The 23,019-nt window shown below is 69.5% G+C and overlaps 2 protein-coding genes across 4 annotated transcripts in view; one reads left to right on the plus strand and one right to left on the minus strand.

Annotated features, from left to right (window-relative positions):
- The first annotated feature begins 1,482 nt into the window (after window positions 1-1,482).
- AP5Z1 (adaptor related protein complex 5 subunit zeta 1) lies at window positions 1,483-9,687 on the plus strand. Of its 3 annotated transcripts, XM_036314679.1 has the most exons (18): window positions 1,528-1,629; window positions 2,105-2,323; window positions 2,590-2,727; window positions 2,924-3,110; window positions 3,503-3,644; window positions 3,834-3,943; window positions 4,257-4,425; window positions 4,688-4,825; window positions 5,128-5,165; window positions 5,248-5,410; window positions 5,924-6,102; window positions 6,640-6,782; window positions 7,203-7,343; window positions 7,848-7,959; window positions 8,116-8,213; window positions 8,598-8,730; window positions 8,798-9,012; window positions 9,159-9,687. In XM_036314679.1, coding segments are annotated over exons 2-18 (2,379 nt in total). In that variant the 5' UTR covers window positions 1,528-1,629; window positions 2,105-2,321; the 3' UTR covers window positions 9,430-9,687. The 3 variants fall into 3 exon arrangements, with proteins under 3 accessions (XP_036170571.1, XP_036170573.1, XP_036170572.1); XM_036314678.1 differs by lacking the exon at window positions 2,105-2,323 and having other exon boundaries at window positions 1,483-1,629; XM_036314680.1 differs by lacking the exon at window positions 2,105-2,323 and having other exon boundaries at window positions 1,483-1,629; window positions 9,133-9,271.
- A 1,725-nt stretch (window positions 9,688-11,412) lies between these two features.
- Window positions 11,413-23,019, minus strand: part of RADIL (Rap associating with DIL domain) — a 38,724-nt gene continuing 27,117 nt past the window's right edge. The window contains exons 6-15 of the mRNA XM_036314429.1: window positions 20,505-20,665; window positions 18,068-18,180; window positions 17,586-17,823; window positions 16,696-16,868; window positions 13,754-13,904; window positions 12,743-12,918; window positions 12,294-12,633; window positions 12,010-12,143; window positions 11,783-11,922; window positions 11,413-11,637 (exon numbers count right to left, since the gene is read on the minus strand). Of these exons, the coding sequence (XP_036170322.1) occupies window positions 11,532-11,637; window positions 11,783-11,922; window positions 12,010-12,143; window positions 12,294-12,633; window positions 12,743-12,918; window positions 13,754-13,904; window positions 16,696-16,868; window positions 17,586-17,823; window positions 18,068-18,180; window positions 20,505-20,665 (1,732 nt within the window). The 3' untranslated portion in view covers window positions 11,413-11,531. The remainder of the gene's footprint in view (window positions 11,638-11,782; window positions 11,923-12,009; window positions 12,144-12,293; window positions 12,634-12,742; window positions 12,919-13,753; window positions 13,905-16,695; window positions 16,869-17,585; window positions 17,824-18,067; window positions 18,181-20,504; window positions 20,666-23,019) is intronic.

Here is a 23,019-nt window from a genome sequence, read left to right on the forward strand (position 1 = left end):
CAGGGACGTGGATGAACCGGCAGCCTCCCCGCTCCCAGACCCACAGGTGCCCACAGCGGCTCCGTGGGCCCTGCGCCCGCCCGAGGCCCGAGCGGCGACCTCCCGCCCCTGGCCTGCTTGCTCTGTGGTCACACCGGCTGGGGTGCCGTCCAGCGGGGGCCTGGAGCCTGCAGAAGCTGCCCGTCCTCCCTGCAGATGGACACCCTGCCTCAGAACGAGCTGCGCCAGCCGCCACGTCCACCATTACCCTGGGCAGGAGGGTTTCTCCTGCAGGCGGCCGCTGCGGGGTTCAAGGAAAGTGTCACAAAAGCAGCTCACCGTTCTCAGCACAGACCCGCCTCCGCTCAGGCTGTCACCTCCCCACTCAGCCCCTCCGCCAGCTTCCCATCCTTCCAATGACGCTGGGTGAACCCGCCTCGGGGTGTCCCTGGGCTGGGTGAGCCCGCACCCCCTTCCTCACCACCTCGGGCCCCGCCTCCTCGTCTGCACTTGGGCTCCCGGAGGGCGTCTCAGAACCGGAGTCCAGAATCCGCAGTGAGAGCCTCGCCCCCCCTCCCACCCCCGGGACCGCGCTCACTGCCGGCTGCGCTGCGGATCTAGCATTGACCCGGGGCCGGGCCGCCAGGACGGCTGCAGACCTGACCCTCGTCTCCGTGGCTGTAGTTCCCTGAGGACAGGAGAGGCCTCCCCTTCACGCTTCCTCACCCAAACCCAGGAGACCGGCCACCGCCTATTCCGTGAACGGTGAACGAGACGCCACGCACGTGGGTCCTCTCGGCCCGACTCCCCCGCGCCTCCTCCCACCCGCAGCCTTGTCCCCAGTCCTGCGCCCGTCGCGTCCTCCTGCGTTTACCCACGAAGCCTCCAGGGCCTTCGCCGCCCCCCGCCCCCCGGGCTTCCGCCGGTAGGACCGGCCGGTCGCGGCTGTCACGGCCCGTGTCGCCCCGGACCGCCCCAGTCGCCGCCCCGTGTCCGCCCGCGCCTGCAGGTGGCAGCGCTGTGGCCAGCACGGCTCCTGCAACTACGGGACCGCTTCCCGAGCCGTCGGCGTCTGCAACGGGGCTTCCGCGCGCAGCGAGCGGTGCCGGAGGCGGCGCGGGAGGCGTAGCGGGGTTAGGGGACCCGCTGAGCGCCCCGCGGCCTCGCCAACTGCGGGGCGCGCCTCCGCCCGCAACGCACACGCCGCAGCGATTGTCATGTTTCCAGGTCCTGCCGGGCATTCTGCCCGCAACGCCCGCAACACGGCACTGTGTTCCCGAAGCGACCCAGCATCGGGAGCCGCCCGGGGCGGGGTGCGAGGTGCGGGGCGCGGGTTCCGGGGGCGCCGGGGTGCCGGGGTCCCGGAGTGCCGAGGTCCCGAGCGCCCGGTGCCAGGGTGCCGGGGACTCCGAATCGACGGCGCCCACGAGCCAACCAGGACCCGCGACCAGGCGCACAGGCCCCGCCCCGCGGAGCTCCGCCAAAGCCCATTGGCCAGCGGCCGGCCCGCCTCTTTCACGTGACGTGTCACGTGACGCCACCCGGAAGCCGGCGGGACTGCGGCCGGGGCCGGCGGAGAGGCGAGCGCCTGGGGCGCCCGGGCGGCGCGATGTCCACGGCGGGGACGGAGAGCCTGCTCCGCCAGGCCAGGTGCCCGCCTCTCCCTCGGGGACGGGAGGTCGGGCCCGGGCGGGGCGGCGGGGCGCGGAGGAGGTGCCCTGAGCCGGGCGGGAGGATGAGGGGAAACGCCGCGGGGCTGTCCCCGCCGGTGGCTCGGCCGGAGGCTCGGCGAGGGGACCCCGGGCGGCGGAGAGGACGCCGGGGGGCGGCGGAGGGGACCCCCGGGGGGCGGAGGGGACCCCGGGCGGCGGAGCCAGGACCCGCCTTCGGATGTTCACCAAACCTTGTAGCCTGCGGCTGGGACACCCTGTCTCTCTCGGCTCCAGGTTCCTGGGCTCCAATCTGGTTGGTCCAAGTGGACGGAGAGCCCGGCGCGGAGGAGGTGCCCTGAGCCGGGCGGGCACAGGGGCGGTGACGCTCCTCCTCGCTCTGTGGACGGAGAGGGAGCTCCCAGGTGCCTTGCCTGTTGGCAATGCTCACGCGTGTTTCCTTTTTGGTTAATAAGCAAGTTAAATATCAGAGCGAGGAATGAACAGGCTGCCTTACAACGCATCGCAGCACGTGGCCTTTATCATATTACACTTCACTCTTGGTCCCCGCAGTTCAAGTCTCATTGAAGGAACCTTTCGAAAAGCAACTTATTTCAGATTAAATCTCTCTTACGTTTGACGCCTAAACTCAGTCCGTCTTCGTTCCTCTGCTCCTGGGAGAACAGCACGGGAATGTGGGCTGTTGTCATGGGAACCAGGGGTGCAGGTGCCCGGGACAGCCCCATCCAGCGGGGGCGGGAGTGGCCCTTGGACCGCTGAGTCCGGGGAGAGAGGAACCGGGTGGGGATCCAGCCAGCGGTTTGTCAGGAGCGGCCTGTGGATGGTGGACCCCCTTTCCCCGTGACCCCGGGCCTGCGCCCCGGGCCGTGTGTCACCCAGGGCTGCAGCTCTGGGCCCTGGGCGAGGCCCGGGCAGGGGCTGACGCGCCCCCTTGGCGCAGGGAGGTCCGGGAGGAGGAGCTGCGGCAGTTCTGCTCGCGGATCAGCGCGCTGCTGCGGAAGGAGGAGCCGGGGCCCGAGGCCCTGGACGCCCTGCGCAGGCTCTTCCTCATCGTCTCGGCCACCAAGTACGACAGGAAGTGAGTGGTCACCTGGGGCATGCCCGCCGGGGGGCGCAAACCTTGGCACTTGAGTCTGTGCCCTTACACCAGTGCTTAAGGGCCTCACATATAAAGTCCTCTCCACCGGGCCCCTTGGGGCAGGGGGAAGGGGGGGCCCGGGAGCTGTGCTCTGGCCGCGGTGTGACCCACTGCCTGCTGTGTCTGGCCGCCGCAGGCTGGAGAAGGCGTTCGTGGACCTGCTGCAGACCGTCCTGTGCCCGCCCGCGCGCCCCGAGCCGCTGCAGCTGCTCTGCGCCGCCATCCTGAGGGAGATGTCGCCCTGCCTCGGCCTGAGCCTGTCCTGCGACCACGTCCAGAGCCCGTGGCAGCTGAGCCTGGTGGCCTCTGTGCTCCTGGCCCAGGTACGTGGCTCACCGCCCAGGCCGACCGCCGGCTCTTGGTGGCCCTGGGTCCGGGGAGAAGCAGCAGGCCGGTGAGCGGTCCCCATGCGGGTGGGCTCAGCTGGGGTTCCCCTCCATTCACTGGTCCTTATGGGGGCCTTGGGGGCCAGCGCATGGATGCTCGACTGGCAGAAACGCCTGCCCCTGCCTCCCCCAGCTCCCCGTCCCCGTGACCCCTCCCGGGTTCCTAGACGCGGAGTGCCCGGGACACGGTGGAGGTAACTCAGGCCCTGGGCTGCCATGGCAACATGAATAGTCCGTAAGAGGCGGCCCAGAGCGCTGATGCTGACAGAGTGGACGGTCCCGTTCCCAGATGTTGCTGGGTGCTCACGCCCACCCGGTTTGATTGGCAGGGCGACAGAAAGCAGGTCAGAAACGTGGGCCAGCGCGTCTTCAAAGTCCTCGAGAGCCGGCAGCCCGAGGGGCCGAGTCTGAGGCCCCTGCTCCCAGCCGTGTCCAAGGCCGCCAGCCTGGCCCCCGGCACCCTCCGTGAAGGTACCCCTTCCTGCAGAAGCAGCTTCTGGCCCGTCCCAGGATAGAGATGAGCCCAGACGGGGAGGGGCGGGCGGGCGCTGTGTCCCAGTGGCCATCGGGGCGGCTCGCCTTCCAGCAACACTCGCAGTGCCCGTGCAGCCCGAGGGTGGGGTTCACCTGCTCCCCTCGGCCCTGTCCCCGCCCCTGCAGACCAGGCCAACCTGCTCAACAAGAGGCTGGTGGACTGGCTGCGCTACGCCAGCGTCCCACAGGGGCTCCCCCACTCCTCTGGGGGCTTCTTCACGCCCCGGGCCCGGCAGGTGAGTGGAGGATCTCAGCCTCCGGCCCCCGGGGTCCCAGGGCACCTCGCCAGCCTTGCCCTCAGGTCCGCTGCCTTCCTCTCCTCCACCTGCTGTGGCTCCACGTGGTGGGGGTGGGGAGAGCGGTGGGTTACAGTGGGCCGTGCCCCCGGCCACAGCGCTCTGAGGGTCATGGAGGCCTGGACCTGCTGGTGAAGGTCACATGCCCGACGGAGGCCGTGTTCCTGGCTCCAGCCGGCGGGTATGCACCGCGCTGAGGGGGCGCGCCTGGTGCTCGGAGACAAGGGTGCCCCGCCCTCCCTTGTGCCCGCAGCCGGGTCCTGTCACCGAGGTCGATGGGGCTGTGGCCACGGATTTCTTCACGGTGCTGTCCACGGCCCAGCGCTTCACCGAGGACCAGTGGCTGAACGTGCAGGCCTTCTCCATGCTGCGGGCCTGGCTGCAGCTCAGCGGCCCCGGGGGCCCGGGCGCCCCGGACACAGGTGGGACCTGGCATGCCCCGGAGGACAGGCCACTGGGGCCAAGCCTCGTTGGTGCCAGAGCAGTAGAGGTCGGGCAGGTCCTGCAGGCTCCGCACGGGGCCCTTTCTCCTCCGCAAACAAGCAGCTCACCCGGGCTTCCTGGGGCAGGAGCCTCTGCAGGGAGGGTGTCCAGGGAGGGCCAGGCGGCGTGGCTGACCCGGGCACTGGGAGCTCCGGTGTCCTCTGGGCCTCGGCCCCCTGAGCACCACGGTCCTCTCTCCAGATGACAAGTCGGAGCAGGAGGGCTCCACCCTGTCCGTGCTGTCGGCCGCCTCCTCCGCCGGCCGCCTGCCGCCGCCCGAGCGCCTGCGGGAGAAGGCCTTCGAGTACTGCCAGCGCCTCATAGAGCAGAGCAACCGGCGTGAGTCGGGGTGCTGCCCCCCGCCGGGCCCTACCATGGGCTCACAGGAGGCCGGGCCCGGCGGCTGTGTTCTCGGGGGGCATGAACCCCGGGGCTCAGCCCTGGACAGACCCGGGCCCAGGCTTGGGCTGCGTCCCCAGCACCCACCACACCTCCCCCGGGACACCTCTCTGCCGAGCTCTGCCTGTCCCTCCGCTCGCAGTGGGGTCCCCCGCCTGCTCCCTGAGCTTCTGGGACATGTGCGCCTCCTGTTGGGCCGCTCGATGCTGGTGCAGAGGCCAGCCGCCTCTCTCTCTCCCCAGGAGCCCTGCGGAGGGCAGACTCGGACCTGCAGAAAGCTGTGAGTGCCCACGGCGGGGGACGGGAGGGGCTCCCCTCCTCGGGGCTCCCCCCTCCCTCTGACGGTGGCCTGGTGCCCGCAGTGCCTGGTGGAGGCCGTGCTGGTGCTGGACGTGCTCTGCAGGCAGGACCCCTCCTTCCTGTACCGCACCCTCTCCTGCCTGAAGGCGCTGCAGGCGCGGCTGTGCGGGGACCCCACCTGCGTGCGGGCGCTGCTGCCACTCGCCCAGTTCTTCCTCAGCCACGGTGAGCTGGGGGTCGGCTGCCCTGCTCGCAGGAGAAAGTGCAGGTCAGGCCCTGGCCGTCGGCCTGTGGACCGAAGGGTCCCAGGTTTGATTCGGGTCAAGGGCACGTACCTCGGTTGTGGGCTCCTCCCTGGCCCAGGGCCCTGGTCGGGGCTCGTGCAGGAGGCCACCCATCCATGTTTCTCTCTGTCTGTCCCTCTCTCCCACTCGCACCAAAAACCAATGGGAAACGTCCGTGGGTGAGGATTTTAAACAAGAAGGTGCAGGTCAGGTCAGGGCGGCGGGCTCCCCGCGCTCCCCTCGCCCCTGTGGGTGGCATCGCTGTGATGGACGGTTGGCACCGATGGGGCGGGTTTAAAGGGGCTTATGTAGCGAGTTAACTGTTACCGCCTCCCAGTCCTCAGCTTCCAAGGGGGTCGGCCCAGCCCTCAGGCAGCTCAGCGGGCGTTTCTGGGAGGAGGAGGGAGGGGGCGCAGGGGCTCTGTGTCCGGCCTCCCTGACCCTGTGCTTTCAGGGGAGGCCGCCGCCGTGGACTCGGAGGCCATGTGCCAGCACGTGTTCAGCAGGGTCCCGGCCGAGCACTTCCACAGCCCGATGCTGGCCTTCGAGCTCGTCCAGTTCTGCAGGGACAGCCTGCCCCTGCTCGGCCGCAACCTCAGCGCCCTCCGACGGAGCTTCCCCAGCCTCCTCAAGGCACGAGCGGGACGGGGCGGGGGCGGGGGTGGGGGTGGGGGCACGGGGTGGGGGCGGGGCAGGGGCGGGGGCGGGGGTGGGGGCACCGGGCCGGGGTGCAGTCTCCCAGGCTCCCTGTCCTGGGGGCCCGGGGCGGAGGGCGGGCGTGGGCGCCGGTGTCAGTGCCTCCCAGGTGAACGGTCTCCATCCGGTGGAGCCTGTGGGCTCCTCTCGGGAAGGGGAGGCCCCACGGGTTTAGTTCCCATAGAATCTGCCCGGAGCCCGGCACCCCGCAGCCCTGCCCGGGGCCCAGCCCTCTGGCGCCGTTGGCTTTTGGTGTGTGACACGTGGATATTTGGTTGTTTTACAAAAGTGAATGCAGAGCAAAGAGAATAGTGAAAAAAAATGGGAGTATTTTGAGATGCCGGATCCCAGTGAAGTGTGAACAGGGGGGGCCGGTAGAGGCACCCCTGCCCTACGGCAGCCCCTGTGGCCGCAGTGAGGAGGGCACAGCTGCCGGCCCCTGGCCCCTGCTGAGCTGCCCTGCCCGCCCCTCAGCTCCTGGCCTGGAACAGCCCGCCCCTCACCTCCGAGTTCGTGGTGCTCCTGCCCTCACTGGTGGACGCCAGCACGGCCGTGGAGATGCTGCACGCGCTGCTGGACCTGCCGTGTCTGACCGCGGCCCTGGACCTGCAGCTCCGGTGAGCCTGCTCCGCTGCCTGGCCCGTCCCCTCTCCTGCCCCCCCCCCCGTGCCCCCCCCCCCCGCCCCCGTCCCTCCAGCACAGCCCCTCCTGCTGCCCGGCTGCTCTGTACTCTGCCCTGGTTCGCCTCCCACACAGAATGCCTCTGTGCTCCTGGCAGCCGCTGCCCGCAGCCCCAGGGCCGGAGCCTCAGCCTGTCCTCCCTCAGCGCGAGCCCTGCCCTCCTCACAGGGCCTGGGCCCCCCAGCCCTTTCTCGTCACCCCAAGGCTCCTCACTGGGTCGGGCGCTGTGATGTCACAGTGACATCTGCGCGTCTCTCCCTGGCCACTGGGTGCCCGTGAGGGTGGGGGCCAAGTCCAGCCTCGTGGGCCTGTGCCCAGAGCCACACCTGAACCTGCCTCGAGCATCTGTCCACCAGGTTGTCACCCGCTGCGTCCGAGAGGCCGCTCTGGGACGCCTCCCTCAGGACCACCAGCTGCCCGGATACCTCCCAGGACCCGCAGCTCCAGGGCCTCCTCCAGCACCTGCTGCGTGCCGAGGCCAGCGGGGCCCCCGAGAGGTAGGGTCCCTGGGCTGGGCGGGGGCGGGGGGGGAGCCTGGAGAGAGAGCTGCCGTTGCCCTCCCAGCAGGCAGCAGCCGCGAGGCCCCCGGCTGGGCTCTCAGTTACGTGCACGTCGCCCGTTCTTGCGACCTTGCGGGTGGACACTCTGGTAACTCCATTATACAGATGGAGAAACAGGCTTTGCGCCCCCAGGCGAGGAGCCCTAGGACTAGAGCAAGGCCTCACCCCAGGCGCCAGCTCCCCGGGTCCCAGGGGTAGGGCCGTCCTGAGGAGTGCAGGTGCCAGGGCAGAGCTTGGGAGCATGAGGCAGGCGTGACAGGCGACCCCCTGATGAGCCGTGTGAGTGGTTTCAGAACTTGGTCCACGCACCCGCACCCACCTGCCTTCCCGCAGACCGGCCTGAGGGTGGGGGAGTCGCACGGGCTCCCATGTGCAGAGCGTGTCCCTGGGCACCAGGGGTGGGGCCTGGGCGGCACTCAGCGGGCTGTGCCCTGTCCCCAGGCTGGCGCCACTCCACCTGCTGCTGCAGCCCATGGCCGGCTGTGCCCGGGTGCTGCAGTGCGCCGAGGCGGTGCCCACCCTGCTGCAGGCCTTCTTCTCGGCGGTGACCCAGGTGAGGCCCTGCCCAGGCCCCGGCCTCACTCGCACGGCGGATCAGCCAGAGGCCCCTCCAGCCCCGCCCCGGCCCCCCGGCCCCTCCTGGACGGAACCGAGAGCAGCAGCAGTGTTCGCGAGGGGGGCTGAGTCTGCCTCTCGCTCTCGATCTCAGTTCGCTGATGGGGCCCTGACCAACCAGCTGGCACGGCTGCTCCTGGAAAGAAGTGACTCGCTTTACCAGGTGCCAGGCTACGAGGCCCGCGTGCACCAGTGAGTCTTCCTGCAGCCACACGGGCTCCCCGTCCTGGTCCCACTGGCTCGACGTGTCCCCTCCCCCTCCGGCTGCGGCAGCACTGCCACCCCCGGCCCAGGCTGGCGCCCCACACCCCTCCGTCTCACATCCGTGCTCCCAGGCCCTCGCTCCCCCACAGCCTCCCACACCGTCCGGCCCCCTTTCTGAAGGCCTGACCCTTGCACTCTCTGAGGACTGAGGCCAGAGCTGTCCCCGGCTCCTCCCCAAGGGGCGGGCGGTTCTTTTAGGGGCTGGAACTGCCTTTATGTCCTGGCGGTCCCGCCCGCCTCCTGGCTGTCCTGGGTGGGCTGTGGCTGGGGCCACGCACGGCGTCGGCAGCCACGGAGTCCTGTGCCCTGCAGGGTGCTGAGCGCCCAGTTCCTGGGCCTGTGCCAGCGGAGGCCCTGCCTGGTGGTGGAGCTGGCGAAGGAGCTGCTGGAGTTCGTGGGCAGCGGGGGCGGCCTGCGCGGCGGTGGGAGCGTGCTCACCTCCGTGGTAAGGCCACCGGCTGTCCCCTCCTGGCGTGGCGGGCCTGGCAGGGGCTGAGGCGCTCTCCCCGCAGGTGTGGGCCGTTGGCGAGTACCTGGCGGTGAGCTGGGACCGGCGCTGCACCGTGGACCAGATTAACAAGTTCTTCGAAGCCCTGGAGGCCCTGCTGTTCGAGGTCACCCAGTCCCGCCCCTCGGCCACCCTCCCCCAGTGTCCCCCGCAGCTTGTCACTGCGCTTATGACCACGCTGACCAAGCTGGCCTCCCGCAGCCAAGACCTGATCCCCAGGTACGGGGAAGTGGGGTGGGTAGGGAGAGGGACCGGCCGCGCTGCGTCCAGGTGGCATGGGCTGTGTGCACTGCCACCTCCCCTCTCCAGTGGGTGCCTCAGCTGACGGGGCCCCTACAGCTGACTGGCCAGCCCCTCGTCCCCAGGGTCTCTCTGTTCCTGTCCAAGATGAGGACCCTGGCCCAGAGCCCGGCCGCGGGCTCCCTGCGCTGTCGGGAGGACGAGAGAGCCATCGGCACACGGGCCACCGAGCTGCTGAACCTGCTGAAGATGCCCAGCGTGGCCCAGTTTGTGCTCACGCCCAGCGTGGAGGTGGCCGCGCCCCGCTACCACCGCGACACCAACACGGCGCTGCCGCTGGCCCTGCGCACGGTCAGCCGGCTGGTGGAGAAGGAGGCGGGCCTCTTGCCGGGCTGAGGGGCAGCGACCAGGCTGAAGCCAGCGGGGCTGCAGATTCGGAGCCTGGTGCTCTGGCTGAGCCAGGGCCTCATGGTCAGGAGGGAACCAGGGGCCCCGCGGTGGGGTGGGCTGCCACGGTCTCGCCTGTGGGTGTTGGTCCCGCCCCTCTCCCTCGGGACCATGCTGAGCTCTGCGGGAACGTCCTGGCCTGACGCTAGGCCCTGGGCGGGCGGGAGCTGCAGGACATTCAGCCCCAATAAACTCGCTGGGAAGTCACTGTGGACAAGACAGACTGTTCCCTTCGCTGCCCCTGCCCTGGGAGAGGGCCAGGTACACGCGCCCACCCCGCCCCCTTCCGCAGCCAGCCCGCGGCTGCTTCCCTGCGGGCACCTCTGCTCCTGGGGAGCCGGCCTGGACACAGGGCGCTGGCCTGGCCGGCGGGACACCTGGGGCCGCTCCCTCCTCCCAGTCGGCCGTGGGGTGGACGGCCCAGGAGCAAAGCTCTCGGACCCGCAGCCTGGAAGGGCGCTGGGACCCACAGTGTTGGCTGCCGCCGGGAGGCGCGTGTCTTCAGGGCGCCTTATGCTCCCACAGCAGGAGAAGCGTGGTCCTGGGGCAGGCGCATCTCCTGCCACCGAAAGCGGGTGCAGGCCCACCAGGCAGGGCGCCCGCGCCCGGCTCCCAGTGACCGGCACCTGCTCGGACCCGGGCTCAGCAAACCCGGGCTTGCCCCGAGGGGGATCTCGCTGGGCGAGGGGGTTAGGGGGTGGCCCCAGCGAGCCCCCCACTGCTCCATTCGGGTTGGAGGCCCGGCTTGTAGGTCAGCTCCCCGGCCACGAGGTGGCGCTGCTGCGCCGCGAGCCTGGGCCGCGCCCCGCCCCTCGCGCCAGGCTCCGCCCCAGGCCCTGCCCCGGCCGGTGGCCCTCGAACCGAGGCAAACGGGGGCCGGGGCCGGCCTGGCAGGGGTGTCCGGCCTCAGAACGCTTTCGGGATGCGCAGGTGGGCGCGCCCAGGACACCGACTCCCCCAGGACGGGCGGACCCCGCCCGCCTCAGCTCCGTCTGGAGCTGGAGCATTTCTGTTACCGGGTGCCGTTATGTATTAAAATCACTTTAAAATGCACCGGCCCAGCATTTGCCGGGAGGCCGCCTGCAGGCAGGGGGTCCTGGGGCCTCTCCTGCGCCCGCCAGGGGGCGGCGTGGGGCCCAGGGCTTGGGGCTCCCCCACGGCTCCGTTCCCGGTGGGGGGCGCGGGGGGCCTCCACCAAACCCCACGCCGGGCGAGGGCTGCGTCTGCAGGTGACTGTCCGGACCCGCCGTCCCCAGGGTCTCCCCGTCCTGGCTCCCGGCGCTGCGAAGAGGACGCGGCCACCCGCTGCTGACCCCGCTCAGGGCGCCCGCCCCGCGCAGGGAGCGCAGGAGACACTGTCGCTACCCCGCCCGCCGGCCTGCCCGCCGCGGCCAGGCAGGGGCAGGTGGGCAGGCGGCCGGGCAGGGGCAGGTGGGCAGATGGCCGGGCAGGGGCAGGTGGGCAGATGGCCGGGCAGGGGCAGGGGCAGGGGCAGGCGGCCGCGCCTGGGCCGCGGGTTAGAGCCTGGGCCGAGCCGCGGCTTTGGGGGTCACAGGAACCCAGGCCCGGGGCCGGCCAGGAGCCCGGGAGCCAGGGTGGGCCCTTCTCGGGACTGTGCGGGGCATGATTCCCAGGAGCGACGTGCACGCGGACGGGCTGCAGCCCTTTCCGGGCGGCTTCCCGCGTGTCCCTGCGGCTCCTGGTTCCTGGGCAGCGCGGAGGTGGCCGTCAGTCAACCGCCCTGCATCGCCCCCCGTCCTCCCGGGGCCTCCTGAGCGGACGGGCCGGGGATTGGGTGGGTCCTGTGGGCTCTCCCCGCAGCCCCTGACCCCACGCACCGCCCTGACCCCTCGCACCGCCCTGACCCTGACCCCACGCACCGCCCTGACCCCACGCACCGCCCTGACCCTGACCCCACGCACCGCTGCTCTCCAGTATGAAAGATAGTTTATTGAATCTCTGTCTCCATCAAAGTCGTCAAACATGAAAGCCCTGCAGCGCCCACGCGGGGCGCCGCCATATAAATAAAGTGCACACTCGGCCGAAGGGGCCTAGGGGGGCGGCGAGCGGAAGCGGATCTTCTGGGCGGTGTCCGCGTCGGACTTGGCCACGAGGAACCGCATCTTCTTCCCGCCGTGGCGGATCAGGTCCACGGCCCTGAAGGCGGGGGTGACAGCCGCTCAGGAGGGCGCGGAGCCTCCTGGGTGCGGGGGGCGCCCCACCTCCCGCCCACCCGCCCGGAGGCGCGCCCTGCTGGCCTTGGCGGCCGAGCGGGTGGTGACCGGGGCCGGGGCGTGGGTACCTCAGGTAGCTGACGCCCGCCAGGCTGCTGCCGTTCACCTCCAGGATGCGGTCCCCCAGCGACAGCCGCCCGTCCGCGGCCGCGGGGCTGCCCGGGAGCAGCGTCTGGATGTAGAGGCCGGGCGCGCCCAGGGCCGTGTGCTGCGGGGCAGAGGCCTCAGCGCCGGCCGGAGGCGGCTCCCGCCGGCCCTGCCCCTTCCCGCGTCCCACGGAGCGCCGGCCACTCACCATCCCGTCCATCAGGCCCATGCCCAGCCCCGAGGGGCCTCGCTCCAGCTCCACCAGGAAGACGCGGCCGAAGTCCTCGGCGCTGGAGCTGCGGCTGCCGGGGGGCGGGGGCTCGTCCTCGGGGGCCACGTCCCCTGGGGGACAAGCCAAGGGCGGGTGAGGCCTGCGGCCGCCCAAGTCCAGGCCACGCCCGGAGCCGCCAGGACGCGCTGGCCGCGGCCCCGGGGCGGGCGGGGGGACCGGGAGCCCTGCGGCCGGGTGCAGGTGCGGACGGATGGTCTCACCTTCCGGCGTCGCCCCCCGGGGGCCGCCTGGTCCGGGCCTCCTCCCTTCCGGGCGCGCCTTCCCCCGGGGGCCGCCAGGGTGGGGCCCGGGGCCCAGGGGCTCGAGCGGGGTGCCGGGAGGCGTGAGCAGGCAGGAGGAGTCAGTGTGCGGGGGCCCAGCCTGGGGGTGTGGGTGGCTCCCTCCCCGCGGCCTTCCTGGGGGCTCCTGAGTGCGGGGAGCCCCGGCCGAGGGAGGGGGGTGCGCTGGGCCGGCTTCACGGGCCTCCCGGCCAGGGCCCCTGGCGGCCACGGGGCAGCTCTGGCCCTCGGGGGGCCCCTCGGGGGAGGGGGGGTGCAGGTCCTGGAGGAGAGAGACAGCTCAGGCACCGGGCTCCTGTCCTGGAGGGAAAACCAGGGGCTCGGCTCTCCCTCCCGCGGAGCCTCGGACCCAGCCCGGCAACCGGCGGTACCTCGGGGCCCCCCCCGCGGGCGCCGGGCTTGCTCCGCAGGCCCCACAGGAAGTGGCGCAGGTAGAGCAGGTGCTGGTAGACGCTGTCGTCCGGGCAGTCCGCCTCCAGGTCCACCTGGAAGCCCTCGCTGGGCAGGACGATGGGCGGGGGGTTCTCGTAGGACTCGAGCACGTCCTCTGCGGGGACAGCACCGATGCCTCACCCGCGGGGCCGCCCGCCTCCCCAGGGGGGCCCGAAGACTGACCTGCCGGGACAGCGGGGAGGGGCCGGGCAGGGTGACCACCCAAACCGCGCTGGGTTCCTCCTGGATCCCAGTGACCGCCCGGCATGAACAAGGCCCCGCCCCCCGTAGCTGGGCCACACCCCAGCCTGCACCCCACCAGCTGCCTCCGGGAGCTGAGCATCCGGCACCTGCTCCCACCGGCCTCCGGGCCCGCAGCCCCCGCGGCACCGGGATGGAGAGGCCCCTGTGCACGCTGCTCTGGACTTGAGCATGAGCCCCTCCCAGCAGGAAGGCTCTGCTCCAACGCGGGCCTCGGCCGTGAACCAGAAAATGGGGCAAATGCAACCCATGGAGCCGGCAGCCCTGCCCGGAGGTGGTCGCTGCCTCCACGCCCACGAGATGTAAGCAGGGCGCGCCCACTGTCTCGTGTTCTCCGCCGTCCTTCCCTCCGTCCTTGTTACATAGATAAAGCTGGTGAAGCGCACGTCCATCTCTAAGGTCTAATCTATAAACCACACATAGTGCGTCCTGTGCACCGTGTGAGCATACGTGATCGGGATGCTCCATGGGCGGTGCGGCGGCGCCCAGCATGTGGGCTGCTCTCTTCCTGGGCTGGGCACTGGGTGGAGGCCCATCTTCAGGCTCCAGGAGGGGCAGAGGGCACCTTTGGCCTGAGCCATGGACGGTGGGCTCCTTGACCCCCCCGCTGTGGGGGTCCCCAGTGGGGGACAGGGCAGGGCACCGAGGAGGAAGACGGCCCCCAGTGGTCCCCACAGGGAGGGGCTCACCTGAGTCGAAGGCCTCGGGGCGGTCCTGGGCGCCCGGCTCCCAGACGCTCATGGGGCCCATGGCCGAGGCCAGCTGGTACTGAGTGAGGAGCCGGTGCAGCTGCGCGGGGCTCAGGGCAGGGAATGCGGCCTGCAGGCTTGCCCAGCTCATCTAAGGGACAGGAGGCAGGTGCTCGAGGTCAGGGCCCAGCAGGCACCAGCAGGACCCACCCCCAGAGGTGGTCTGCCTCTGCGACCTCGGAGGCACAGGCAAAAGGCGTGTCCCCGCCAGCACGCAGGCCTCCGGGCCCCTGTGCAGCAGGAGGTCAGCTTGGGGTCGCAGGCGGTGCCGCTGGTGAGTCGTGTTCCTCTCCGAAGCTGGCGGGTTTCTCTGTCCTCTGTCTGGGTCCACGCGCGGGGCCACATGCTGGGACCACATGTGGGCCGGTGGGAGGCTGCAGGCTGGGCTGTCCTCGCCTGTGTTTGCTCCTGGGCCACTGTTTTCTCAGCTCTTCCTGGACTCCTGCTGGAACGTTGGTCCTTTCATTTGCCTTTCTTCCTTGCCCGCGCTCTCGCTCGATTTTACTGCCAACAGCAAGAGGCCCAGGCTGTGGTCATCCAGTGTCCACGCTGTCCTCTTGCTAACGCCCCAGGCCACACCCGCTCAGGACAGCAGTTGGCCAGGGGTGGTTCTTGCTCATTTCCCAGCTCCTGGAACCCCCGCCGCCCTGAGCTGTGTTTCTCCGGCTGCGGGCACGGGCGCCCCGTTAGCTCCCTGCTCTACTTTCCGGGTGATTTCCCCAACTTCATCTCCCAGCTCTGCTGCTAAGACTGTAATGTCCAAGGGCCCTTTCTATTCTCTTTCTTACAGAGCCTGCTAGTGTTCGTGGTGGTGCTGCGTTTATCTTTGTGAGGACATGCGTGGCTTTTCGAAGGGTTTCTTCTCCCTGGACAGTCTGGCCAATGGGGGCCTGCGGCCGCGGGTGCACAGCCCTCCAGCTGAGCGCGGCTCCCCGTTTCCAAAGGGCTTCAAAGAGAATAACTTGGGACTTCGATGCCTGTGGCCCGCAGAGCCTAAAACATGTCACCTGGCCCTGCACGGGCAAGTCTGCCAGCCAACCTGTCTCTCCGACCTCACGCCCCACCTCTGCCTCCGCCCCTCCTGCACCATGGGAACCACAGCAGTGCTCCTCAGGGGCTGCTCCCCCCACCTACGGCGCGCTCTGCAGTTGGCAGGCTGCCTGGAGCAGTGACGCACCTGCTGGGGGCTGTGCAGCAGGTGCCTCACGTGGCCGGCACACCGCTCTCCCCTCATGCTGCTCTTATAGGTTTGTCTGCTATTTCACTGATTTTGACTAAGAGTTCCTTCTACTTGCTCTGGGTTTGACTTGTTTTTCTTTTTCGTGCTTCGTGGTGATCACCCAGCCTTCCCTGCTTTCTAACATGTGTCCTTAAGGCTATTGTTTTGCCTGTTGGCACTGCTTTAACTGCACCCACCAGTTTAGTATATGCATCTTCATTGTCACTGATCACCCTGACCCAGTGGAGGTCAAACTACCACCAGTTCCACTCGGCTTTTCAGAGTGTTTGCTCAGTTTAAAGCCCTTCCTATCCCACACCCTGGAGCTTCACGATTTTGTCAAATGTCATGAGGGAGAAGCACCGATCCTCTCAGGCTCCTCAAGGGTCGCACATTTGTCTCCCTCGCTGTAGATGGCCAGGCTGCTCTGAACGCCCCCAGCTCTGGCCCATCTGGACGAAGCCTAGGTTTCCATCTCACAGACCCTGGTCCCCGATGAGGCAAACGCCCCAGAGGAAAAGCCACAGCAGAACAGCTTTGTGGTTCCCTCGGTCCCCGCGGCTCCGCGGCTTTCTGGGCCTTTAAACCGATGGCTGTGGCGTGCCAGCCGCTGCTCGCAGGAGCTCCGCAGGCGCAGCTGTGCCCTTCCTCACAGCAGCAGGTGGGTGCCTCTTGAGGCTTCTAGGTCTTGGTCTTCGGGTAGACGTGGATTGTCCCACTTTCATACCAAACTGAAATGCCCGCCGTCCCCACACGGACATCGTGCTGTGTGGCTGTGCTGGCGGCAGCTCGGGGCTTGGCCTGGAGATGGCCAACAGCCACACTACCGCCTTGGTTCGGACATGCCCTCCCCGGAGGCCCTGCACACGCTCACGGCCACTCCGGAGACGCGTTAAGGGTGAGGCCAGGCAGGCAGGGAGCACCACGGGTCTGGCTTCATGGATGATCTGTGACAATTTGTCAGGCAGCTGGTGGGGAGGAGGGTGAGGTGGTGTATTAGTTTCCGGTTGCTGCTGTAACAGATGACCACTAGGTAGCAGTTAAAGCAACAGGAATGTACACTCTTACACTTTTGGGGGTCACTCTGGGCTCAAATCCAGGCCGGCAGGACTGCGTTCCTTCCGGAAGTTCCAGGGCAGGGTGGTCAGAATGCAGTGCCTGTGGGGGCACGGCCCTCCCCAGCTCTAGGAGGCACTGCGGCCCGCGGCCCCGCCTCCATCTCCAGAGCCAGCAGCGCGGGTCAAGTCCCTTGTTTTCCTCGGTCCTGCCTCTCGTCGCTGACACCGGAAGGGCTCGTGCGATTAAAGGAGCCCGTGGCTAACCCAGGGCCTCTCCCATCTCAGGGTCCTTGGCCAGCCCCCTCTGCAGAGCCCCCCCCACCCCCCGCCACATGGGGTCACGTTGTCTGTGGCAGGTCAGGGTCCAGACCCCGCAGACCCTGCACACAGACATTTTGGGGCCGTTTTCCTGCTCACGGGTGGGAACGGCTGTGGGACGGAAACAACTCTGCAAGTTCTCTGAGGCCCAGAAGCCAGGTTCCCCACCCCCAACCCCCCGACGCCCCCCCCCCCCGACCCCCGCCTGGTCCGCGGGCTGATGACTCAGTGACAACACATGGCCCGCCCGCCCGCTGACCCTGCCCTCGCTCTCTCCACTCTCCTACCTGGATGAGCTGGGCGCGGGGAGTGGCCAGCAGGTTGAGGGTGCAGGACAGCTTCCGGAAAAAGTGCTCCCCGGCCTCCCCGAAGCCCGCGCCCCTGGTCCAGTCCAGGAGCTGCTGCAGGCGGGCGCAGGCCTGCACGCCTCGGGGCCAGTGGAAGCAACTCAGAGAGGGGCCTAGGGAGGGAGAGCGGGAGGTGAGGCCCAGGCTGCCCGCCCCGCCCCAGAGGGAGCCAGGCCCCGGCTGGTCCCCTGTGCCTGGCCGCCCCCCTCCGGGCCTCAGAGGACAGATGTGAGCCCCACATGGGTTCTAAGGCACTAGCCTGCGGTGGGCCCTCTGGAGGGGTGGGGTGAGCATGGGAGGTGGGGGTGAAGACGGAGCGAGGGGCTATGACAGTCATTGAAGGGACCTGGTCCAAGTCTACAGCTAGCCCTGTGCCCCACCCAGGCCCTGCCCAGACCCCGCTGAGCCTGGGAAGCCCACGACAGTGACCCCAAGTGCTGGGGCTTGTCCCTGCGTTCATGTCCCTGTGCCCACAGCGCCCCTGAGCCTCCGGGCAGGGCAACAGAGGAATGTCTGCAGTGAGGACTTTGGGGGACAGGGAGGTGGAGTCAAGATTACTTCACTTCTCTCAGCCTGTTCCCTCCTGTTTCCCAGGGGCTGGAGGCTGCTGGGGACACAGGGAACCAGGAAAGGCCTGAGGGCCCCACGCCGACACTGACAGAGCGCCTGCCCCTACGAGACACCCTGTGCGGACTCCCTGCTCCCCGGGCCTCTCCCTGCGGAACCCTGCGCATCGCATCGGCACAGACCCCGGGTCAGGACGCCCGAGGGCTCGGCCTGCCGCCGGGAGGACGGGTTTCTCACAGGAGCGCAGCCCCGCCCAGCCTCACCCTTGTCCAGGAGCTGGTTGAAGAGCAGGGTGCTGGAGAAGAAGAAGAGGTAGGCCAGCACCTGGGACACAATCTCGGGGTGCACCTGGGCCTGCCGCAAGAGGTCCAGCGCGGCCTGGTAGATGGACACGACGCGGCGCAGCTCCTCGGGCAGCTGGGGGGCCTGGCACCAGCTCTCCCGGGGCTCCGTCTGGAAGGGGGGGCACTCCAGCAGGGCCGGGAGGCAGACGTACAGGGACTGGGGGAGAAGACACCAGCAGCGTTGGCAGGGCCAGGGCACAGGCCTCGGGGGGCAGTGCATGGGGTGCTCCCTGGGGCTCCCACAGAGCTGCCTGGGCCTCTGGGGGCTCAGTACAAGCTCCTGTGAGAGGTGCAGGTGACATCGACCTGGGGGCACAAAGGATCCAGCGAAGGGCCCACAGACGCCCTGAGCATGGGGGGGGGTGAGGTGGGTGCCAGGGAGGGAGGGAGCGGAGGCGCACCTTGGAGACGTAATACACGCACTGCTGGAAGGCGTACAGGATCACCTCCTCCAGCTCCGCCATGGCCTCCTCGCTGGCCGAGAGCGCGCAGGAGAACACGGACTCCGTGGAGCCTGCGGACACGCAGCTCAGTTACCACAGGGGCTCCCCTCGCAGCCGGGCCTCCCAGGGAGCACAGGCCGCGCCCTCAGAGGCCCACCCTGGACACGCCTGGACACGCGGCCCTTCCCCTTCGAGGGCTAGGCCTCCTGCCCCAGGGGTCTCCCCGGAGCCGGGCCTTCCGGTCTCGGGGACCTGGCGGGGTCCGGTGCTCCTCAGCCTCCCCAGGCAGCGCGAGGGGCCCAGATCGGGGGCAGCAAGAGGCTCTAAGAGGCTGCCGGCTGCCGTGTTCGTCCTCCAGAGGCTCAGGCCTCAGACTCGCGGCGGCCGCTGCTGCCGGGGGCGCGCAGAACAGACGTGTTTCACAGCCACTCGAGCCAGCAGGCGCCGAGAAGCCAGCCGCAGGCCCCCCTCGGAGGGCGGGGCCCAGCCCAGGCCGCCTCGCTGCCAGCCACCCTCTGTGCGCCCTCGGCTCCCACTGAGCACAAGACAGCTCCCAGCAGACGCCCCGGGCCCTGCGCCACTGAAAACCTGCCCCCGCGCCTGTGCGGCGGCTCTGCTGGGGCCCCACACCCCTGAGCCGCTGTGAGCTGTTCTGAGCATCAAGGCCCCCGTCCCTCCCTCCCGTGCTGGCTCCCAAGGCCCAGGACAGGACGGAGGCCCCCCTCTGAGCACCTGAGGAGCCCCCAGATCTACAGGCGCTGGGCAAAGCCGCAAAGACTTCCAGGAGGATGTGAGTGGGTGACACAAACACCCCCGGCGGCTGCTCCCGGCCGGAGGGGATGAGGGCTCCCGGGGAAGAGCCTCGCACACAGACTGTGGGAACGACAGCGACTCCCCAGCTTCCAGGACAGGACGTCTCTGCTCAGAGTTCTTCCCACAGGCGCTTCCGCTGGGGCCGGAGGCCGAGGCCGCCTGACCTTGCCTTCGCCCTCTGACGCTGATTTTCCTCTGAGCTCTCCAGCGCCTCCACCGCTCGGGACCCTGTCTGCTTCCCGCAGGGTGCACAGAGGCGACCCTCTCCCCGCATCCACCGGGCTGCTCGCCGCCGGGCTCCCCACCAGAACGAGCTTCCTCTGAGGCGGGAGGGGCAGCTAAGCAGCAGTGCCGTCGCCCCAGCTTCCCCGGAGAAAGCCGGCCGCGGCCGCACAGCGCGCAGCCGTGAGGCCGGCCCCGGGCCCAGAGCTGCGGCTCCCACGGGGCGACTGTCCTCGGACGCTGAGCCTGAGTCACGGGCCCAGCTGACTCCCTGCGGCAGCGGAACCACGGGCTCCGAGCACACGGAGCAGGCAGGGGTCCAGGCGCGCGCGGGCCGAGGCCGAGTCCAGGAGCCTCCCTGCCGGGTCTGCTGCAGCGTCCGGGTGCTGGGGGCCTCGAGGGGACCGGCGGGGTTTGAGGGAGGTGGCCGGAGGTCTTGCGGGAGGCCAGGCGGGCACCAGGGAGGTCCCGCTGCAAGGGGAGGGCCTGGCGGGGCAGGCGTGGGCAGGGCAGGTGCACCTCACACGAAGGGGGGCCAGGAAGTAGCCTGTGGACCCAGGGCAGTGCCGACGCCCCCACAGCCCCCACCCACTGCAGACGGGCGGAGGCAGCAGGCCAGTCAGTGGACTGTTTTTCGGGTTCTTTCCTCTCGGGAGACACAGCTGAGCACACGCAGACGCTGTGCCGTGTCCGACTGGCCCAGTTCACGGGGAGCCCTGGCCAACCCCGTCCTCCTCCCAGCCCTGAGTGCATCTCATGGCTGCAGCCCGGGCCCCCACATGCAGGGCCACCCGGCCACCCCTGCAGGGGCCCCTCCAGTTGTGGTGCAGCAGGGACAGGCCGAGGTCCCCCTGACGCCAGAGAAGGCGTGAGCCTTATTTTTGCCGAGGCCGAGGAGAGGCTGTGTGGGCAGACCAGCCCGTCCACACTGGCTGCGGCCCCAGGCCCTGGGGGCCCGGCTGTCACCCCTGTCCCACCGCAGACGGTCCTCGTCAGACACACGAGTGAAATCCCACGAGGCCTTGGGGCGCAGCCCACGGCCACCTTCCCCTGAGCCCTCCCCGTCACCCTCGCAGTGTTCTCAGCACTTCACACAAACCCCGACGCACCTCGTCCCGCATTAGGCTCTGAGCTCAGCATGCCCCGCACAGCTCTGCGCACTCCCGCCTTCTCTCTGAAGCTGCTGAGGGCCTGTGTCCCCCAGGCCTCCCCGAGAACAGTGGGGTGGCCGTGAACAGCAGACAGTGCCAGTGCGCCCGGCGACGGGCACAGGGGAGCCCAACCGCCCGCGCCACTTGCACTCAGGAAGCCCGACAGATGTCTGTCCCAAGACGGCGGGGCCACTGCCCGCGCAGCCTACCTGTGGCGTCGGGCCCCTGCTCCAGGCCCTGCATGTACACGGGGCCCTGCTGCTGCACGAAGTACAGGAGCTCCACGGCGTTGGCCATCCACAGCAGCACGTGCCGCAGCTCGGGCAGCAGGCCGGCCAGGCAGGAGCCGGCCGCCGTCACGGGCTCCTGGCTGCGGAGAGACGCAGTTAGTGGGCACCACCCTCCCAGGGACGCGCCTTCAGGGACACGAGCAAGAACTGCGATCTGTCAGCGAGCCAGCGAGGGAGGCTGGGAAAGGAGAGGAAGATGCACGCCCGTCTGACAGCAACGGCCAGGGCGCCTACCAGCCTCGGCGGAGGGAGCGCGGGTGGCCCCGCCGCTGGGCAAGGAGCCTGGTAAGTAAGCCGCTTCCTATCCCTGCAGGTTGGCGTGTGTGCGACGTGTGCGTGCACGAGAGGGAGGGTCTTTGATCCGCCCGCAGCGACGGGTCCTGGGGAGCGAGGCCCTGGGACGGGCCCGGAGGCTGGACTGGCCGCTCTGTGGCGTCCCTGCTGAGCAGCGGGGGCCACGGGGACCTCAGGCTCTCTGTCCCCCCGCGCCCCCCTCTCCTGTGTGGCAGGTCTCGTTCTCCTGATGTCGCTCCACTCTGTCCTCTGTGCACGAAGGAACCTCTGCCCCGCACGGGGAGGAAGGACCGGCTCCGGCGCGTCTCCGTGTCCTCACTGCGCAGCCGGCAGCGTGCACGCCCCAGGGGCCGGGTCCTGCTCCCCTGGCGCTCCTCACGCTGGGCTGAGTGCACGCGTGTACGCAGGGCGTGGAGTTGTCGTTAGAAAAGGATTAACCTGGCTCTTCAGACTCTTCAGTCTCGTTTCGGTCACTGCCCTTCTCCATTTCACCGGAACTCGAAGGCACAGACAGCCCTCCTGAGACCCAGGCCTCCAGGGGTGGCCAGCAGAGCTTCGGGCCGATCCCAGCGAGGTCAGCATCGAGGGCACCACCGCCAGCCCGGCCACACGCGGAGGCACAGACCGGGGCAGCTCGCAGTGGGGACGGGTTTCATGGATATGACCCCCGAGGTGTGGGCAACCAAAGCAAAAACAGACCAGCAGGCGCTCCAAGGAGGCGCTGCTCGGCCAAGGCACCGGCAGGCGGGAGCGGCCCGGCGAGTGGGAGGAAGTGTTTGCAAACCAGTCAGATACGGTTCATCTCCGACTGTGAAGGAACCGCTACCGCTTACAGCAGAGAAACCAATAATAGTTCAGAGGCGGCAGAGGATCTCAGCACACGTCTCCCGGGAGGGCCCAGATGCCGGCAGGCACGGAAGGTGTCACCAGGGCCAGCGCCTGTCAGGGTGGCTGCCATGGAGACAGGAGGGACGGTGCGGGCGAGGACGGGCGGGAGCCCTGTGCACTGCTGGGGGGCGTACGCTGGGGGGCCACTTTGGAAAACTGTGTTCTTCACAAATTAAAATAGAGCCGCTGGCTATCCGGAAGCACTAAATCCAGACCTGAGTGGGGTTCCCCGTGGCTCGGCCCACAGCAACCACGGTGTGGGGTCACGTGTGGGGTCAGGAGGAGCGCCTGGTGTGCGTGTGACAAGGATGTCACTCCGCTTTCACGAGAGGAGGGCCTCCTGCAGGGCTCGGCACCAGCGGAATGAGCCGATCACAGCAGGACAAGCCCCGCCCAATTCCACGCGTGAGGCCTAAACCAGCGGAAGCCAACTGGTGGTCCATGCGGTCCGAAAGGTTGGCGACCGCTGGTCTAACAGCCACACTCCTGACTCGGAGCAGAAAGAGGGTGGGGGCGGGGTGGGGAGTGGCTCATCCGTGTGCACAACGTCCCATCACCACCCGCAGGCAGGGCGCCTGCTGTGCGTCACTGCCCGTGGCCAGCGTGACCCTGCACACCTGTCAAGGTCCTCACTGCGATAAAGTCTGGCCAGCTTTAAGGGACAGAAATGCCACTCGGGCAGGGACAGTGTGACCGCACGGCAGGGCCCTGGGGCTGCCTGGGTGGACGCACTGGTCCACCTGGGAGCGGGCGGCCTGGGGCGGGCTGGGTGGACGCACTGGTCCACCTGGGAGCGGGCGGCCTGGGGCGGGCTGGGTGGACGCACTGGTCCACCTGGGAGCGGGCGGCCTGGGGCGGGCTGGGTGGACGCACTGGTCCACCTGGGAGCGGGCGGCCTGGGGCGGGCTGGGTGGACGCACTGGCCCACCTGGGAGCGGGCGGCCTGGGGCGGGCTGGGTGGACGCACTGGCCCACCTGGGAGCGGGCGGCCTGGGGCGGGCGGGGTGGACGCACTGGCCCACCTGGGAGCGGGCGGCCTGGGGCGGGCTGGGTGGACGCACTGGCCCACCTGGGAGCGGGCGGCCTGGGGCGGGCGGGGTGGACGCACTGGCCCACCTGGGAGCGGGCGGCCTGGGGCGGGCGGGGCGGACGCACTGGCCCACCTGGGAGCGGGCGGCCTGGGGCGGGCGGGGCGGACGCACTGGCCCACCTGGGAGCGGGCGGCCTGGGGCGGGCTGGGTGGACGCACTGG

Source organism: Myotis myotis, unplaced genomic scaffold, assembly GCF_014108235.1.
Source record: "Myotis myotis isolate mMyoMyo1 unplaced genomic scaffold, mMyoMyo1.p scaffold_m19_p_6, whole genome shotgun sequence".
Classification (NCBI taxonomy): Eukaryota; Metazoa; Chordata; class Mammalia; order Chiroptera; family Vespertilionidae; genus Myotis; species Myotis myotis.

Bases quoted from the DNA above. Each gene is read 5' to 3' on its own strand.
- AP5Z1 (XM_036314678.1), top strand. From the start codon at position 1,589: ATGTCCACGGCGGGGACGGAGAGCCTGCTCCGCCAGGCCAG. The intron at 5,411-5,923 runs GTGAGCTGGGGG...CTGTGCTTTCAG, and splicing joins CCAGTTCTTCCTCAGCCACG to GGGAGGCCGCCGCCGTGGAC. The intron at 8,731-8,797 runs GTAAGGCCACCG...CTCTCCCCGCAG, and splicing joins GGAGCGTGCTCACCTCCGTG to GTGTGGGCCGTTGGCGAGTA.